This window comes from Sceloporus occidentalis, unplaced genomic scaffold (assembly GCF_023333645.1).
Source record: "Sceloporus occidentalis isolate IW3139 unplaced genomic scaffold, rSceOcc1.0.p SCAF_46, whole genome shotgun sequence".
NCBI classification, from domain to species: domain Eukaryota; kingdom Metazoa; phylum Chordata; class Lepidosauria; order Squamata; family Phrynosomatidae; genus Sceloporus; species Sceloporus occidentalis.
In genome coordinates, this window is record NW_028317026.1 from 5,093,402 (window position 1) to 5,113,340 (window position 19,939).

Here is a 19,939-nt window from a genome sequence, read left to right on the forward strand (position 1 = left end):
AAGACAGGTAACGTCAAGCCAAATAACAGAAGCATCAAAAGAGTCACAGACCTCAAACTGTTGTGTCTTTGCTATGGCTGAGTGTACACTTATACAGCAATCCAATTAATAGAATGTATCATGGATACTGTGCACGAACCTTTAATGCCTCAATGCCAGCCTGGATAACAGGAGCAAAGACAGTCTCACTTTCATTTGTGTCTGCAAACATTTCTGGAATCTGACCCAATAAGCTGTAGAAGATGGGAACTGGATTAGTTTCTAGTTAAGACCAGTACAAGGAGGACACTTATGACGCCGTAGTTTGGAAAGCACAAGCAGTCCAATTCCCATTATTTATATACAATATTGTGAGGAAATAAATTAATATTATTATTAAGTATCGAGCACAAAGCATTGAATGTCAGTGCAAACAGCTTGGTGTATCCACCAGTCTTAAAACACATCATGACTTCTTACTTGTGGATCACAGATCTTGATTCCTTAAAGTTGACAAGAAAGCCATCGAGCAAAGGGAGGAAAACTTCAGCCATGTCTGTAACCACCATCATCTGCGGCTGTGCCAGATTACTGTTCACATTGTAGAAGTGCAGAACTTTGTTGTAAGTGACAAATCCGACGCGAATAGCAGATGATTCTGCGTTGTCCTCACTGTGGCAAAAAGGGAAATATGTTACACTCACCAATATGTTCCTTATCACTGGCACACATAGAACAAAGACCTCTACCCAGAGGGAAACCAATGAATGTTGGAATAAAATGTGACGATACAAAAGGTAAATACACAAGAAGCTGTAATAGCATATTAACCTGGGGTAACATATGATGGGTAAGCAAATTTCGGTCCCTTCTGACACCCAAGTCTGACAGTTTTTGCTGCTGGTTTGCTTACAGTGTTTGTTCAGTGAACTCGCAAGGTCGGGGGGCAGCTCGGAGGTAGGTGTCCATGCAGAGTTGATTTGCTTCCCTAAAATTTTACACCATGGCCTTTAGCCCCGGCACTTGTTGATACAAAGGAAGGCAAACCCTTCAACCTTTTGTACAGATCTTCCAGATAATACCCAGTTGCAGTTGGTTGCTGCCTATATGGCGAAGTGGGTTTTGGTGAAATTTTCTAGGGTTAAGTTATAAAGTTGGCAAGTCTCTAAAAGCGATATTACTTTGTTTTATACTTCTCTATGCTTATTTCTGCTACCGGTGCCTCTATCTACAGCCCCGTGCTCCCTCTGTCGTCTTGCAGGGATGCGCATGCTTCATTATAGCAGATAGATTTATCCAGTGGTGACCGTGCCACTGAGTACGACATACATTTGCTTCACTGCCTTGACCTCTAGGCGATCATAGTAGCAAACGCATGTAGCAGCTGTCTTATGATGTCTGTGTGCACCCATGGACTAGGAAAGTACATCTGGGCATTCCCAATGCATTATCTACTCCTAGCTGGGCTCACCAAGGAACCCAGTTAGTGACCCTAAAAAGGGTGCCAGGGGCATGTGAATAGGAGGGGCAAATTCACAAGGAAGGGACTTCAATATATAGTAAAAGGAAACATGGTTATGATTGTGCCTTTAAATTAATGACATAAAGACTATTGAGAAATGAGTGACGGTAACAGAAATAAGGCCCCGTCTGTTTTTAAAAAGTAAATGTAAACTAGAACTGAAGCAGACCTGTTTGGTAATAGTTAATTTGATGTAAAAAAAAAAAAGAAAAGCAAATGGAATGTGTATGGACAGCAGATAGCGGAGAATACATTTATCCTTCAGACAGTAGGAATAGAGAGGTAACAGCTGTGGTGCTTTGTGTATGATCTTCTGTCCGAATCACGCACTGCATGGAAGGTTTACGTACCCAGTTGGAGAGGGGATAATATGTAAAGAACTCCTCATTGCTTATAAATTACCTTCCTTTCAAAGTCAGGGAACGGTCCAGAATGCCACAAGATTTTTTGTTCTGAAAACGTTCCAGCAAACAGGAATATTTGTATTCTCTAACGTAGACCCTGTTGCTAACAGCTGCACCTGGACAGGGTCCACGGACGTAAGTCGTAGCTTATGCTTTGTACCGAGAGCTCAGTAAGTAAGTAATGCACACACCAAGGTTAACCGTCTATATGCGAACCGACACACACCAGTTACCCCAAGCTGCGTCCGTAGACTTATACCATGTTGCAGTTATGAGTATAAGTGGAATCCACGCGGATTGTTCTAGTGTCCTCGGCCCCTGCTGTGTTATCCCACACAGACCAGGCAGATAATTGACTTCTACAAGCAGCAGCAGGTAAGGCGGCAGGTATTTGGACTGGTCACATTTTTGAGCTGATCCCTTTCAGTAGGGATCTGCTTCAGTCACCGCCAAGTTTATTTTGAACCTTGAAAGACTGTACACTTTTAAGTCGGTGTTTTTTTCCATATCATCATCTCAAAACTAATCAACGGAAAAGATACTTATACTTTTATCAGTGAGATTTCTCCAGTCTCCACGCACGTTTCGTTATTATTAAGCAGGGCCAGCTCAGCCCTTTGTAATAAAGAGTTAAGAGCTGGAGTTGTAAGCGCAACTCTTCTTTTAGTAAATTAAGCCCTTTGATTTTAAATCAGCGTAATTGCTACTTTTAAAAGGCCCATTTTCTCAAGGAAGTAGGGTTATATTCCAATCGCTTTCTCGTCCTGTAATTCTCTCCCATCTGCTCACCTACCATACAAAGGCTGACTGAACCAATCAAAAGCCAGCTGTATGGGAGAGATAACCTAACGCTGACGAAAAGCAAGTAGGGTGATAGCCAGCCAACCATGGTATAAAAGTGTTTCTAACACACAAACAGCTCATTTTAGATTTACTCCATGTACTGAGCTATAGTACAGTCCACCTTATGTTTGTTCTGGTTACCCGTGATCTTCATCTCATGTGATGTAATATATAAGTAAGCTTTATAAACGAGGGGAAACTAGGGTCATTCACTAGAAGAACATTACAAGGGAGATGCAGCCCTGGTCTATTGTCTGTAGTTACTGTGGAGGAACCCAACAGAACACAAATTGGAACTGCTACTTTTTTTTTTTTTTTTTAGAACACAATGAAAATGGTATTTAAAACAAGTCAACTTAAAAAGCCATTGCAGCTTTATCTGTACCACAGCTACTAAATCAGGTGATTCATTAGAAAGCAGCTACTATATGGGGCAGTCGCATTATATAGTGTAACCGAGGGGTAGAAAGCCAAGAATCCCTGGGGGTAATTAGAATGATGCCGCATCTCTGGTTTAGGTACACAATACATTTAGCTAAACAAGTAAAATGGGTAGAGATAACGCGGGGTTTGCCGTTTCATGGCAACCACTGGCTTAAATGCACTTTATAGATGGCTAATGGCCAGTTCATAGTTATAGAGCAGCCAATAATCCAGACAATTCCAGTTTCAGATTTGACGTATTTAATACAAAGAAACAAAAAAACAGATTTCAGCAAGATTCTCTAAACACTGTACAGTCTCTGGAAGGCCTATCTCCTCTTGTATTCTGGGCGAGACTCTTTGTACCGGTCTCTTTCTCTGTGACTGTCTGTGTGCCGGTCTCTCTCTCTGTGACTGTCTCTGTGCCGGTCGTAGGAAGAGTGCCTACTAAGACCCCTAGAGTCTCTGTCTTCTCTCAGCTCTTGGGGTCTGTCTTTTGTCGCTCTGCAGTCGGACTCCTTAGTATTGTATTTATCATACGATGGATCTATACGTTCTTGCTTGACATGGACAGCAGCCTCCCCTGGCTCGCTCTTCTCCTTGTGCTTGCTGCTCTTTTTATCCTTGTCATCTTTTTTCTTTTTCTTCTTTCTTTTCTTAGTCCTTGGCTCCTCTTCTTCCTCAGAGGATGAGCCCGATGATGGGGGTGGACGTGGGGGTGTCCGTACCCCACAGCCCTCCTCCCTGAGAAGTTTAGTCACGTCGTCAATATCGTCAGAGTCTTTGGGGGGCCGGTAGTTGGCCACATGATCCACTCGTATCGTACGGCCCTTTACCTTGATGCCGTTGAAGTTATCCACCGCCAGCACAGTACTCCTCTGATCCTCGTAACAGATAAAGCAGAAGCCACGAGAGCGTCCCGAGGCCTTATCCCGGACGAGGTTAATATTCACAACCTCTCCATACTGCGAGAAAACACAGATAATGTCCCCTTCGGTCAACTCATACGGCAGTCCGCCGATAAAGATCCAGGCGCTGTCCTTATAGTCTTTGTGCCAAGACACAGACTCTTTCACTCCCAGACTCGCTTCGCGGGCATTCAGCTCGTTGATCAACTTGATTTTTGTTAACGGATTCATTGCACTCGTTTGCCGTGCATGCGCATCCACACGCGCCTCCGTCCGGACCGTGCGATAGCAGAGTACTTCCGGGTTGTGTGGCAGGATGTGATATTAAAAAATAGGCAAGCTGCAGTTGGCTGCAACATACCACATGACGAAATGACGTGTGTCAGCTACGTGTCCGGAAGCGTCTGTTCCGTTCCGTCCTGTCGGCTATAATATTGTACGCTGCGTTGTCGCTGTTCGGTAATTTGGCGGGCGCGGCGAATATTTCTAATCATTGTAAACAAGTCTCAGCGACAATGTATGTGAATACACTATCGCCTGCCTGTTAAAAAGTATATTGCGCCGCTAAGCACACCCTTTAAATGCCGGGCTGAAGAGAACAAGCATCAGCGCAGTTTCTGGCAGTGTGGTCGTGGCGCTTTAAGAACTAAGCTCCTAGTTTTGTAGACATATAATTACGCCATATTAAGCAGGAAATAATTACCGCTTTTTACAAAAACTACATCCCTGTAAAGTGACGAGGTGTGCACTTGGTGTGGACAAATAAAAGAACGAATCCGCAGCCGTACAATTAAAACATTGTATTCCTGACTCAGTTAAATCTATGGGATCTGTTCGCAAACTTCAGATTCAAGATATCCAGCTTTAGCCTAAATAACAATTGCAATTTGGTCACAGTATGTGAGTATCGCATTACTTTCCAGGATACCCGGATGTTTGGAAAGAAACACCTTGACTTTAGATGTAACACAAAAAAGCTTTGCTATACTGGAAGGGTGGGAGATAAGTGTAACGGCCTCCCAACAGAGGTGGTAGATGCTGACACATTAAGGACATTTAAATTTGCACGGGTTAGACATAAAGCTATCCAGAATATAGGACGAGACCAATGTCTGATTATGGTTTGCGTCTTTAAAAGATTGGCCAAAAATGTAACTTTACCAAGCTATCTGCGTTTCCGTTTACAAACCAAGTCTGCCGTTGAAATGTATAGATTTTCAGTTCCTTGGGTTAGAATGCCCAATTTAACTAGTAAATACGGCACGTGGACAGTAGGCATCCGTGAGCCGTTACTGATGGACTGGAAGTAACTCTGTTGTCAGTAGCACTAGCAAGCGGGGTTAGTCTATGTTATAAAGTTGTAAGGTGTTTCGTGTTTTTAAACACACAGCGATGACATGCATAATAATATTTCTTACGTTATGGATTAAACTAAGCAGCATTGCAGAGATACCACATGCAAACAAACATTAATGGGTTAATCAAAACGTGTCACATTTTGAAAACACTTTACACTATAAGTTGTTTGAAAATACAAGTTCGATATAGGCAACACACACACACACACACACACACACACACAAAAATACATACATACACACGTACATTGGCTAGTGGTTTAGCTAACACTGGGTATATATAGACCGATCAGCCATAACATTATGACCACCTGCCTAATATTGTGTATTTCCCCCTTTTGCCACCAAAACAGCCTTGACCCGTCAAGGCATGGACTCCACTAGACCCCCTAAAGGTGTGCTGTCCATAAGGTTGCGAGGTGGGGCCTCCATGGGTCGGACTTGTTTGTCCAGCGCAACCCACAGATGCTCGATTGGATTGAGATCTGGGGAATTTGGAGGGCAAGTCAACACCGTGAACTTGTGTTGCTCAAACCATTTTTGCTTTGTGGCAGGGCACATTATCCTGCTGAAAGAGGCCAATGCCATCAGGGAATACAGTGTCCATGAAAGGATGTACATGGTCTGCAACAATGCTTAGGTAGGTGGTATGTGTCAAAGTAGCATCCACTTGGGGCTGCATATCGGCAGAGCAGTCAGGGTGCCCATACCTAACCCCCCCCCTGTCCACTGCCGAAAGCACTTACAATGGGCACGTGAGTGTAAGAACCGGACCACAGAGCAATGGAAGAAGGTGGCCTAGTCTGATGAATCACTTTTTCTTTTTATCACTTTCTGTTTTCTTTTTGTTAAATTGACCCTTATTCCACTATATAAACTGATCTTTTATGAAACAGAATGCTATGAGGTTTACTCACTACAATTCAGGTAGGTTGAGGAAATAATTAACATTTTTACTCCTTGATTTCACTATGCATTAGTAAGGGCTATCCTAGTTTGTCTGTCATCCAAGACTGGCTGATACACAATGCATGATTATATTGGTTAGAAGACATTCAAGAAATCTCATGGACTTAGTGATGCATCCCTTTTTACAAAAAAAGCTTCATACTGCACAGCGAAGTGTGGCGTTAAAAATGTAATCTCATTTGTCAGCTCATAATTAAGTGAATAAACCGCTACGAAAAGATTGCATAAGTGTGTATGTGAAAATCAATAGCACAATCTGACCTTTGATTGCTACAAAAAGTCCTACATTCCAGAAAACAAATACGCTAAAGATGTCCAGATGAGACCTTCCATATAATTTCTTATTCTATGCAATAAGCACACTCCGGTTTAAAAATGTGTGTATATAGAATAATAGATATAGTGCTTGTATATGGTATTTTCACCCAAATCCTCATTGCAATGCAAATTGTGTTAATTGGTATGAATAGAGAAATAAACGTCTCGAATAGTTAAGGGAATAATACATGCCGATGTTATATATTTCCACAGTTTTTATCATGGTGAGAATTACCTTGGAAGTCTATCCAGCAGAATCTTGAGCTCTTCACAAATCAGTCTGACAACCCCATTCTTCACGTTATTATAGGAGACGTCGATCATGAAGATGTAGGCAGGTGCAATTGGCGGTTTATTTTTCTGTGGGGAAATAAATTGTTCATGAACTCTCAAATGTTATTTTGGTAGAAAACCTCAAATGTGTGGTAGAAATGTTGAAAACAGGATGGTATATCGCACAGAGTAATCCAAAATCGAACCCACTAGGTAGCAAAAGGCCACGTTGATTGTGTGCGATTTATGAATACACGTTACACACCATCGGTAATGAAATATTTTTGTTCTGGGGATGATCTGCTAGAGAACTTAAAGTTTGTATTTATGTTGGAACAAAGTAATGGGGAACAAACCTATAAACAGATACGTATCCTTATTCTGCATTCTAAAGATGAATAATAATAATAATAAAGACTTAAAAGGGGTAGCTACATTTATATATATGTGTATATATATATATATATGTATAAAATATATAAAAAGTATTGCCTTGGTGTGTTATACATGTTCAGCTATATAGGGCTCTTCTCGTTGGCGAACAATGTTTTAGCCACAGCACAGGACTGAACCATCACGATTATTTCATGTTTTAATGGTATAAAGAACTCTTATTTCTCTGTCCCGTTAAAGTGTTTGCATTTGAGCCGTTGCCGCAGCCATAATCCATCCATATAACGGTTGAGTTTATAGAAACCTTATAAACCCCAGAGCGGTGTCCACAGAACAGTATATTTGTTGTGGATTTCAATCCATTACATTTTTCCAGTCTCAGCAGCTGGGGATATGGAGGCAAACTAAAACCTATGAAATAAATGTGTCCCTGAACACACTAATTTGTTCCAATTACAGAAGTTGTCAAGAAAGCAGGCAAATTGTCGGGGGGAATACAATAACATATTAGCAGTTTCCGGTAATGACAATAAAGTCAATGGAAGCTTTGAATTGTAACAATTCTTACGTTAGCATTTCAGTACAATTTGGAAAGTTTATTTCCTTTCCGTCTACTATAGATTATAAGTAACTCGAGAATAATTCCTGTTCCCAAACAGCGGTTCGCAGGACATTTAATGCTGGTGCTGGCTTGAGCCAAATGTTTGCATGTAAAGAGCCGTAATAATGAAATGTTTGTGCCTGAAAAGCTGCATTCTGTGACATAATCGTGAAAGTTCTTTTTTTTAACAAAATGCTGTGCAGAGCTCTAGAACCGTCAGCATTAGGAATGGCTACAAACTAACAGACCACGCCGGTCAAATCCGCACCTCGCCCTGTTATTCGTTGTGTGGAACATCCATGAAATGAATGGGTACCACCGTTACATGTCTGATAATTGGGCTTCATTCACTACAGAGAGTTGGCAGGAGAGTTGAAGTTTCATCTCACTGGACTGGCTAAGCATTGTTGACCTGGCAAGAAGGGTTTAGCTGACCCTGCATCCTGCACAGTTCAATCATTGAGGGTCATTTCAAGAAACCTCCCTGATTTAAAAATGCATGGTACTGGTTCATCCAAGCTATCCATGTGGTAAACTCTCATTGGCACATTCCCTTCATAATGTAAAGTCCAATGAGACAAAACTGCAACTCTCAAGTAAACTCTTGTGCCAACCTCATCTTTAGTGCCTAAACCCCAGTCAATTGCAGCAACAATCACCAGATGTGAATATACCTCCACTACTTGTTTGGACACATCACCTTCTTATCCGTGTTAAAATGTCAGGGGAAATAATGTTATCTATTTTAAAGAGGAAGAAATGCCTGAAATTACGTTTTCCAGCAAACTCTTTTTGAAATGATTGTCCATTTCATAACAAACTAGAGTTCAAGGGAAGCATTTATTAAGCGCTGTGTTACTTTAACGAGGACACAGAAAACTTCTACAGGCATTACGTGCTGTGACAAGTGGCGGGAACTAAATAGGCAACTGATGATTCTTACCATTATAGCCCTGTAACAATTTTATAAGGATCAGTACATCTACTCTCTTATTCCCCCTGGGCTGAAAATAAAGATAAAACAGATGTACTTCTCGTGTGGATGAAACGGAGATTAAAAACATAAAGGGGAAAAGGCCTGTATGCGCTTTTGGTTTTTCGATCACTGATAAAGCACATGTGATCCTCGTTTGGACAGGTAAGCAAACTACAGTGACTCTTATTTTATTAAAAACAAATGCAATGAAACAGAAAAAAAAGAATTGGATACCTAAGGTCATTTCATGCTTTTATGTATGTTAAGTTGCAATGTCAAAAAAAGAAGATATAAAGTTATTAACAATCCTGGTCCTTAACAGCTGCATTTTTGAAACCACATGTGTATTTTACGTAAGACACAGAAGAACCCACCTAGGGCTCAAAACAAAATCACGAACATCTGTGAGGCTTACGCTTTATCTCCATACATCAATTTTGTTTCTAGAAACATTTGTACCTTCTTAACGAGTTTGGTCAGCAAATAAGCAATATTTCAGAGTTTTAGCACAAGAATAACCTGTATTACACAATCGCTAAACCACTAAGGCCAATGGTTCCCCTTTAACATTGAACAACGGCATTTTATACCAGTAGCTGAAACGCTTCACGTTAAACAGCCAGCTCTTACCCAAAGTTTGGAATATGTTTTTAGGATCACTAGTGGTTGAAACACTTTGCTATATGGTGTCTATAAGGTGCTGACCCGTAGACAGACTCGTTGCGACAAATCAAACTGTCTTTAATGCCAGTTGTTTAAATGCCATTGAGGAACTAAACATGAATGTGTATCTAGCGATGGCATTACAGAATATGGAGAACCTTTTAATATACTAATACATGTAGCAATAATATGAATATCTCTAGTCCCCCACTGAAACAAGAAGGGTAGAGCTACTGTACTTTGTGGGGGGTATGGTGGTATCCTTTATTGGAAGATTGATGATCTCTATATAGCCGTGTTGCTTATGGCAAAGTAACCTCTTTATTAAGTCTGTCTTTCTATTATATCATTATTCCATTACTCACCTCACTCATTTTTTGTCGTGGAGTGGCACCCTATCCATGTCAGCAGTACAGAAGTCTACAAATAGGTTCTGATGCCACAAGTGAGTAAAAGACAGAGATATACAGTTCTCACATAATAATATCTAGCTTGGATTTGTTTTTCCTTTAAATTGTGAAAAAAATGTAGTTGTGAATATTGTAAAAAAATCTGTATACTATATTATATCATATTATATTTATACACAGATGGGTTCCTTCATACAAAATAAACTAACACAACTATAATGCTAGCAGACAGTCTAGGTCACCTGGCTAAAAAACCAACCAGCGTTCATATAAACAATTTACTTACTCTGCAATAATCCAATGAAGCGACGTATTCATAAGATCCAAGAGATAGTTCCGGCCTTTCATAGTAGTCGACTCTCCTGCCAATGTGGTCCAGATGTTGAAAGTAGAACGGAGGAACTAAACAAAACATAAATAGGAAGAAAATGTATTTGAATAAACACAGATAAAATGCCATTGTTTCATATTTCACTGTTTTAGGGAAAACGATAAAGTTTCGCTTCGGCACTAAACTTTTAAAGTTACAATTTCAAGTCAGGTACAATCCAGAAACAGAATCAACGCTAATTTACATACTGTCAATAGTAAGCTGTGTTTGGACATCTAAAGAATGACACCAGCAATGTGTGGAGAGTACAAAAAGATGTGCTCAGGCCTTTTCACGGAGCCCCGAGATGACTTTAGCTCAGTTAAAATGCAGTCCTTTTTGGACAAACAAAATTGACAATTATGAACAGGAACACACCAAGGGAAATCTAGCAGAACTGCGGAATCAAACGCATCTGCCATCATTTGCAGGGTTTATCTTAACGCTTAAGGAACTTGCCCGCACCCGATTTGCTGCCGACGAGAAGGCAAACAAACACAACTCATACACTTCTTGTGCTGTCATCTGCAATCTGGAGTTTGGGGTGGGTTGACATGGGTTTGTGTAACTTGGTCTAGATATAAAATTGTGTAAGGATCACTTATACGCTCTAAGATTTAAAAGAGGAACATTTTATCGTGAAAGTTCATTAAACAGTAAGGGGTGGTGTAACTTATTTCTATGAAGGGCCTAGCCTGGCAAGCTTCTGCTTTTCACATCTTTGATGTAACGTACTGTTTAGCGAATAAGACCATAGATTTGGAATGACCTACTGGGCACTAAAAACCTATTGTCTTTCACAGCCTTTTTTTTTTAAAATGGATTAGGAATAAAATAATATAGAAGTTGTAATCACAATTACATCAATTTTACTTTTGGCTGTATAATAGATCTTCTCTGGGTGATGTGTTATTAGAAGAGCTTTTAGTAAATTGTAAATATATATATCAGTTTTTGTCAAATTAGGGGACATATAGTGTTAACCAACCCATTTTTACTGTTGGTTTGTGGCCATGTTTAATTCAATTTATTTTGCTATTGGTTCTGCCAGAAATACCGTGTGTGCTTATGAAAATAAGCACTGAAGGACTATTTACTTATCTTTAATTTTAAAAGGCCTCCTGTTTCTTGCCAAGAAAAAAAAGGAAATTCTCTACATTGGTGTCTCAAGGCTCATGTTTCAAAGTTGAAAAGATGACTGTTTTAGGGAAAGGACTGTACTACAAGAGTTCAGATGATGAGATCCAAGTTAATTCGAACATCTAGCAGGACTTGTTCCGACAAAAAGAAAACTTGGGATGCATCCAGAATCACAGAACGCTTGCTTGTGAGTCACAGAGTAAATCTTGGACAAATATGGCATGGTATCTTATGTGAAAATGAGCTTGTCACAGGAAGATTTATACACGATGAAGCCATGAAATCCATAGGCAAATGTTGCTTATTAAAATAACGATTTTAATCCAAACGCCGTGGCTCCTTGTGATATTAAAAGCGTTACCTGAAAACTTGCAGTAAGAATTGGTTTCTAGGGTCCCTGTGAGTATTCATGATGCCTTCCAATAATAAAGTCAGGAAGGTGAAATCCTAACTGTAGACTCCCTGCTTAGTGGATACATTCTACAATCCCCTAGCTGGCTACTGTGGCCTACATGGACATGAAGCCTCTTCTCTACCGCCTAAGTTATTCAATAAACTTCATGTACCAAGGTCTCATATACCTAAAAAGGATCAAAGCAATAATATACACTTAACAGAATCTTCTTACTGGAAATGAGCACTGCTGGGCAGAAGACGCAATAGAACTCATTTCCTGCAAGGCAATAGGCTATGGGCCGAGGAAACAGAATAGTCTGATGTAGAAGTATGTAGGTGACACTGCATAAGATGGTTACGGTGTACCTTTACGCAGAATACACGTTAGAGATTGAATACCTAAAACCATGTAAGTTACTAAGGTACTGGTCGTCAGCATAAGCAGTGTCATTAGGAGGTTCGTGAAAAGCGTTTCCATGGTCAAGCAGCTGCATACAAGTGGAAGATCAATATGCACAATGTCAAACGTAAGGAGTACAGGACTCTGGAGCAGTGGGAACACGGTCTCTGGAATGATGAATCACGCTTCACTATCTGTAAGTCTGATGGACAAATCTGGGTTTGGTGAAAAAACTTGTATAAGTTCTTCCCAGAAGTGTGGAGGCTGTCATAGCCTAAAAGGTGGGGGAATGCCCATGGTTTCGGAATGGGATGTTCAAGAAGCTCATATTGTCTCATGGTCACGTGTCCACATACTTTTATTTAAATACAATGTATTTATATGTTATCCTAGCATCAAGAGAATTAAAGTGCCTTAAATCATATAATCTCTTACAGCTGGAGAGATGAAAAATAAAGTAATCATTATATTTCCTGAATTATTATTTTTTTGCGATATTATTTATACATAAATATAAAAGTTCCCAATAAAATATTTGAAAAACAGATTTTAAAAATGCCCATTTTAAAAAGATCCTTTCATATCACTCACAGAATTGTCAGGAGATTAAAGATGTCTCGCATGTCTGCCTGTGGGGGACTTACCCAACTATTTAAAAGGCAACATTTTTTTGTGTTTATACATTTACTTTTTATGTAAACCTATTCTACTTTCTTTCATAGGCTTATCTATTTTATTGCCTTCTGTCCAAGCAAATCAAGTGGCACTTCTTAAAGGGTTTAGTGCTCGCCTACAAAGTATTTTAAAGTACGTTTATTTTAAAGTACATTATTTTCTGCTTTTTACTGACATTAAGATTGCAAAACCTAACATATTTCATACAAACTATTTTCAGTATACTCAATTTTAATTCAATGTTTTTTAAAGCTACAACTACTAATGAGTGTTTAAATATCCTTTTAAAGTGAAATGGCATAATATATTTCAATTCATCTAGTTCCCTAATTCCTTACTAGATTAGAGGTATGAACTATATAATGCTTTAACAGCGTATGTTAAAAAGTTAAACTTTTGTGCTGTGTAATAATTTTTACTGGCAGCAGACATTGCTTAAACAGCATCTTCTAAACTAACACAAAACCCCATAAAATGTATTGTATGCTTTTCTTTCCATTGCACGCCTACTTCAATTTTGATAATATAAAAATCACCTAAAACTACATATATGTTTATCATGACAAACCAACAATGTTTACAGTTTATGATTTGGTAACCCTACGAGGTGAACCATAAGTCATACTCAAAATCCAACTCTGATCATTTCAAAGTAGACATACCATCATTGACACAGTTGCAGAATCCACACTGGTATCGTCTTCCACCTTCAATGAACTGCATGAATGGGCACATATAAGCTTTACAGCGGTTACATCGGATCGGGCCGGCCTCTCCATGGTTCACAAGGTAAAGTGGTGTCTAGAAAACGAATCAAAACTTGGATGTAATGAAGTCAACCACACGATACTTTAGTTTTTTCTAGAATATTTAAGAACAAATTCAGAAGTGAATATACATGTCAAATGCCGCTTCTCCAGAATGAAATGTATTTGTTATTCACAATTGCGTGGTTTTTTTCCCCAGAAGAATGTTATGCTAATTTTCATTTCCTTGGATCATTTCTTGCTGCAAATTGCACTAGCATTCTTTAACAACATCCACTGGAAGGATACAAGAAAACTGTACATCCTTCAAAAAATGCCTTGTATTGTCATATACATCTGAAAAGTAACATTTCTGAACAGATTCCTGTTATTTTCAGACATTATTTAGGATTATCTAGAGATTATCTGGCAAACTATCTAGGACATGTCTCTTGCCCATAAAAGTGGTTTGGTTAAGGCTGGCAAAGCAGTTGAAAGGTCCAGAGGGAAGCTAGTTATTATTTACGTGCAAAGCTTATATGAAACCATGGAACACTAAATGTTTTAGCCAATAGACATCAATTGGCAGGATGTAAAGTAACACGTTATTCTCATCCGATTCCAAAAATACAAAAAATATAAAATACAAAATTAAGAAAAAATATTAAAAAGATATTAATATAAAAAGAAGAAATATAAAAAAAGAAAAAAAAGTTGCATCCCATTGCCCTAACACAACATCTACCCAGTATAACCCTCCTGCCCCCTTTCACAACCCCCAAACCCGTTAAGCCATAAGCATAACAATTCTACAAATAATGTACAATTTATAGTATGTTCCCTAGAAGTGCTGGGAAAGTATGGAAAATCTATATAAATTAGGGCACCTGAATTGATAAACCTGGAAGGGATTTTCCATCACTTTACCTAATTTTGTAAGGATTTTGTGAGGGAAAATATATAAAAAATTAGGCGTTTTTTTCAAATTTTCACTAGTTTTTACTAAATTTCTCATGCTAAATTTTCAGCTAATTATCTAACTATGGTATCAAAAGAAAGCTCTGTCTCTCCCTGAAAAAGCAATATATAGTTTATATGGGTACACTATTCACAGGAAAAGAGAATAATCGCTGAACCGACATAACACAAAAATGGCAAAATTGCTCCTGGCTTTGAGGTACCAAAAAACCCTGGGACCGAAGGGGTTAATTGGGTTTTTTTCGGCCTTCTTTTGGATCAATGAAGGTTAGGTAGAAGGGTTGAATTTGATGGACTTAGGTCTTTTTTCAACCTTATGTACTATGTAACTATGTAACCGCAATACATCATATTTTCACTAGATGTCAGTGCACAACCTAGCAAGGTGTGAAACGAGCAGGTTTTACCGACAACGATCTGATCCACTGCTGTTCCACTTTAGATTCGGGAGCAGTTCCATGTTTTGGGGACTTTATGCAAAAAAAAAAAAAAAAAGCAACACGCAATTCAAATAATAATTATCCATAAACTAAGGGACACAATATTATTACTTACAAGCATGCTGTAAATAAATATACACAAATATTGCAGTATTAGCCCAACGTAAAACGATGTCTTTGGTTAAAGTTCCTTATGAAGAATCATCTCACCTGATGAAGGGACCTCTGACGCCCTGAGAGCTTGTGCAACATTACATTTTTTTTCTGTGTTGACCCAATAAAAGGTATGAACTTCAACTAAACACTCCATACATTTACATGGAATCTATGTCTCGTCTCTTAAAAAGAAAGAAAGAAAGATCACATCTTTCCAAAAAAAGTGAAATATTAAAATAAATCTGCTGAAACAAATGGGTTGGAAGAAAATACCAGTCGGGAAGACACTCTTGAGTCTTATCTTGTTTGCATGTTAGGACAACCTTAACGTTCTCAAATGCACATGCACACTAATCCTTTTCTAGTTTTTATCTTTCCTCTATAGAAGGAGCGTCTTGTCAGCACCCACAGCTCATCAGTTTGTAGCTGCAGGAAGATAAGACGAGGACGTGTTCTTTGTAAAGAGAGTTGATCCTGTGACACCAGGGCTAACTAAAACATAGCAAATGTTACTTTCAAGACCTGGTTTTGCAGATAGTTGCTAAGGAAATCACAGTTAAAGACAAATTACACTAACATGTAGCATTAGAAACAGCGTTCCTTCCGTCCGAATCTTTCCAAGAAGTACTATTTTGTCTTGTGTGTAATTTTCACTAGGAATTGTTCATTCTCAAGTGACACAAAAACAGGCACGGACAGGTTGTTACGATAGAATCTGCTAAGGTATGTTGACTTAACGTACTTAGTGGACCAGCACCTCAAAATGCCTTCATGGCATTTTGCATAATTGTCTTCAGCTTACCAAATATTGTCTGACATGGATCTCAAAGCTACATTTTAAATATTATTTTGACCTTCTTAATAAAAATTTCAATTGCTAAAACAGTTTTTTGAAAAAAGGTAATATCTCCGTGGAACGCTTAATCTAAAAAAAGACAGAATTGCAGAAGCTGTAATGGATGAAAAATACATTTAGAGATATTACACAGTGAACACGTGTCAAAAAGTTTAAAAAGTGATTCTAGGGCAATTGGACAAACTATTATTATTATTATTATCCTTTATTTATATAGCGCCAACAGTTTACGCAGCGCTTAATACAATACATAAATTCAAGGGATATGACAAGACAAGAATTGACAGACTAAGACAAACCGATACATTTGGTGGAGAGAGCCCTGCTCGCAAGCTTACAATCTAGAGGGAAATGGGGTGACAAACATAAGGCATAGAGAAAGGGTGAGAGGTATTGTGGGGGTTGTATCGATGACAAGGAAGTTCTAGCAGCTAAGATGGTGCGGCTTCTCTGAAGAAGTGGGTTTTTAGATGTTTCTTGAATGTTGGGAGGGAGGGAGAATGCTGAAGGTTCCTTGGGAGAAGATTCCAGAGATATGGGGCAGCTCGAGTGAAATCTTGTAGACGGGAAAAGGAAGAGGTGATGAGTGAGGAGGAGAGCCTTAGCCCATGGGAGGAACGTAGGGATCGAGTAGGAGAGTATTTGCTAATGAGGTCAGAAATGTACGGAGGAGCAGTATTATGGATGGCCTTATATGTCAGTGCCAGGATCTTAAATTTAATTCTAAAGGTAATTGGGAGCCAGTGGAGGGTTTCACAGAGGGGGGAAGCAGAAGAGGAGCGACGTGCAAGGAAGATGAGCCTAGCAGCGGCATTTAGGATAGACTGTAAAGGAGAGAGTCGAGACAGTGGAGTGCCAACCAGAAGAGTGTTGCAGTAGTCAAGACGGGAAATGATAAGGGAATGAACGAGTGTTTTTGTGGATTCTTGGGTGAGGAATGGGCGGATACGAGAGATGTTTTTTATGTGCAAGCGGCAGTAGCAGGGCGTCCCCTGCCACTTTAAAGCCAGTGGCCGTGCGATGACAAGTGTGGCCGACCGCTGGATGCTGTGGGGCCCTACACTACATTTTTATGCTCACATAACCATATTGCATATTCAGTCCCTGGCTGCTTCTGATCTGTCGTGCCGTTGGCCAACAGCCCACCGGGCATTTGCCCAGTGTGCCAGATGGTCAGTCTGGGCCTGGAGATAACACTACTTTTATGACTTTCCTCTAGAATCACTTTTTTTATACATTACCCTTATATTGAACGCCCCAATTTAAGACCAGTGTTAGGAAGTACTGCTCTACCAATGCATTATCCATTTTACTCTTAGACAATGCATTATCTGTGACTTGCGCCGTGAACAAATTTTACAAACCTCTTGTTCTGCGTATACAACTTGAGATGTATTTATCAGTTCAAAATGTTACCATCTTCATATAAAGAGTACATTGACCAATAGATGTCCTTGAGGTAAAAATAATGACTATTCTGTAAAACACACACATATTCCGGGGAAATGCACAGTCATTATCTGTATTCCGATCTCAGAATTACAGTTGGCCTCTTTATGGACATATGATACTAGCCAAAATAAGCTTTCTGTATCAGACTCGATTTGATTACAGAGAAAATAACCCGCTTCGTGGTGTAATGCTTGTCCATATCAGGTTTGGACAGAGGCCTGTTTCAGATTAAAATAAGAGAGGACTTTATAAACAAAAGCAAACTGGCCAAAGTAAAACGAAGGACACGGTGTGTTTGTGAATATGCTCTGTCCGTGCTATATTAATAACCAGGACATGATATTTACAAAGCAGTAAATCTTTCAGCGGGGATATCTCACATTCCGCATGGCATAAGAAATGGACATTGTGTTCATCTAGTTGGACTTTCATTTGTTCTTGACCAGTCCAAAACAGGCGAATACGATAAAAAAAAAAAAAAACACGCTACATCCACATTAAAAGGAAGATATCTTTATTCCCAGATACTGAGGTTAAGTTTAGCTATGAAAGGTTCATGAATAAAGGGACCAAGTCTGTCATTACCAGTAACTTATAACAGTGAAGGTCGAATGTTTTTTTCCCCAGTGGTTTAAGGGAACCGTCATATTTGATTATATACATTTATTTATATTTTACTTAATAAAGCTCTGGGCTCCATAAACTTTCCATAGAAAACCATAGTGCTGGGGTGTCCAACCTGCGGCCCTCCAGCTGCTGAAAGACTACATCTCCCATACTCCTCAGCCAGCCCCTGAGCTGAAAGAGCACTATGGGAGATGTAGTCCTGCATCAGCTGGAGGGCCGCAGGTTGGACACCCCTGCCATAGTGCTTGTACTAGAAAGCGTCTACTCTAAGCTTTGCCTTATCATACAGACTGGCTTATGATGACTCTTACTAGGAGGAACAGTTAGCTGCCTCACCCTGCCACAAGGTTAAAAGCGCTGGCAGTGAATGAACATGCATGCGCAGATACTTACACCTGATATGTCTTTAGTAAAAATGCTGTCAACGTGCAAAAAGAGAGGGGAGGCTGAAACAAAGATGGTTTCCTTTGATGATAACTGAGATGATTCCCTTTACGTATCCCTGACAGCTCCAGTAAAAGTTAAAGTATATTAACATACTCATGGTTCTTACCATCATTCACTGGCTGCTTGGAAAGGGGAGCCATATGGCATTTCAGGATGTGTGCCAATATTTATTTTGCTCTATGGTAGGATACACAATGCCCCTCCTCAAAAAAACATCATACAATCATATAAGGATAAATATTTAATTTGTAATTACTATTTTGTTCACTTAAACTTAAACCAGGGTTATTTCATACACTTTGACTGGGATTTTGTTTGCAATTTTAACCATATCATTGTTCATAATTTCTCTCTTTTCTTGGTAAGTATACCTCCACAAATCATATACTGTTTTTATATACGCTTTCATGTGTATAGTCCACCATTCAGTCTGTCCCCTCTTCACTCTGTTGCAGCTGATCATACGATGATCAGGAAGCAGGGTTCTGTAGACCTGCATTCCTTATTGCAGTTTGGGCTATCTGTTTGCAATCTCAGCAGCGTCTGTATAGGCCTTTCTGGGTCTCTACTATAGATACTAAGAGTTTTTAGTAATAGGGACATTCAATCAAACAGTGCAGGGGCACTAGTGTTTGCCCTGTGTGTTGTTATACAGGGGCTGCCTGCTCAGAGCAAGCAATTCTGCTCCTGCTAACAAAGGAGACTCCAGGCTGCCTTTATCCAGCCTGATCTCCCAGGCACTGGGAATATTTGCTTCTGATGCTCCAACCCCAGGATGTACCATTTTTTAACGGCATTTGAAAATGGCCTTATGCACAAAGTGCTTAGTTGCATACTTACGTCACACACAATAGTCAGTTGTAAAGTGTAGCATGAGAAATTTTTAGTACAGGCTGACATTATATAGTTGGACAAAATCAATTTACGGAGGACTGCAACGTCAAGTGTCCAGCCACTATGTATTAAATCTATTCACAGGTACAGAAATATACAAACACACCGTGGTGTGAATCAAAAATGTCCAAGCTGCTTTTTTATTTCCCTCCTGACCATTGCTTTCATCATTTTAGAGCACCTTACTAGGTATTCCTAATTTACACAGATGCCAGGGTTAAAGCCTATAATGTGATTTTTATAGGCCAGTTGAGAGCAGTTATCATCCTAGTAACACGCATTGCAAGGGATGTCTGGTGATTCTTAAGTGTTCCAGGTTTAC

General features: G+C 39.4%; 2 protein-coding genes across 2 annotated transcripts in view; both read right to left on the reverse strand.

Moving 5' to 3' along the window:
• Positions 1 to 19,939, reverse strand: part of LOC149289361 (protein transport protein Sec24D-like) — a 32,417-nt gene that overhangs the window by 6,880 nt on the left and 5,598 nt on the right. Inside the window, exons 8-12 of the mRNA XM_089490742.1 lie at positions 13,684 to 13,822; positions 10,327 to 10,442; positions 6,960 to 7,084; positions 460 to 651; positions 140 to 233 (exon numbers count right to left, since the gene is read on the reverse strand). Coding sequence (XP_089346868.1) covers positions 140 to 233; positions 460 to 651; positions 6,960 to 7,084; positions 10,327 to 10,442; positions 13,684 to 13,822 — 666 coding nt within the window. The remainder of the gene's footprint in view (positions 1 to 139; positions 234 to 459; positions 652 to 6,959; positions 7,085 to 10,326; positions 10,443 to 13,683; positions 13,823 to 19,939) is intronic.
• Positions 3,501 to 4,310, reverse strand: LOC149289362 (RNA-binding motif protein, X-linked 2-like). The gene has a single exon (XM_089490708.1). It carries the CDS (start codon positions 4,308 to 4,310, stop codon positions 3,501 to 3,503), a length of 810 nt encoding a protein of 269 aa, XP_089346834.1.

What these genes read in the sequence shown, in the direction of transcription:
- LOC149289362 (XM_089490708.1), bottom strand. Translation starts at nt 4,310, where the DNA reads ATGAATCCGTTAACAAAAATCAAGTTGATCAACGAGCTGAATGCCCGC.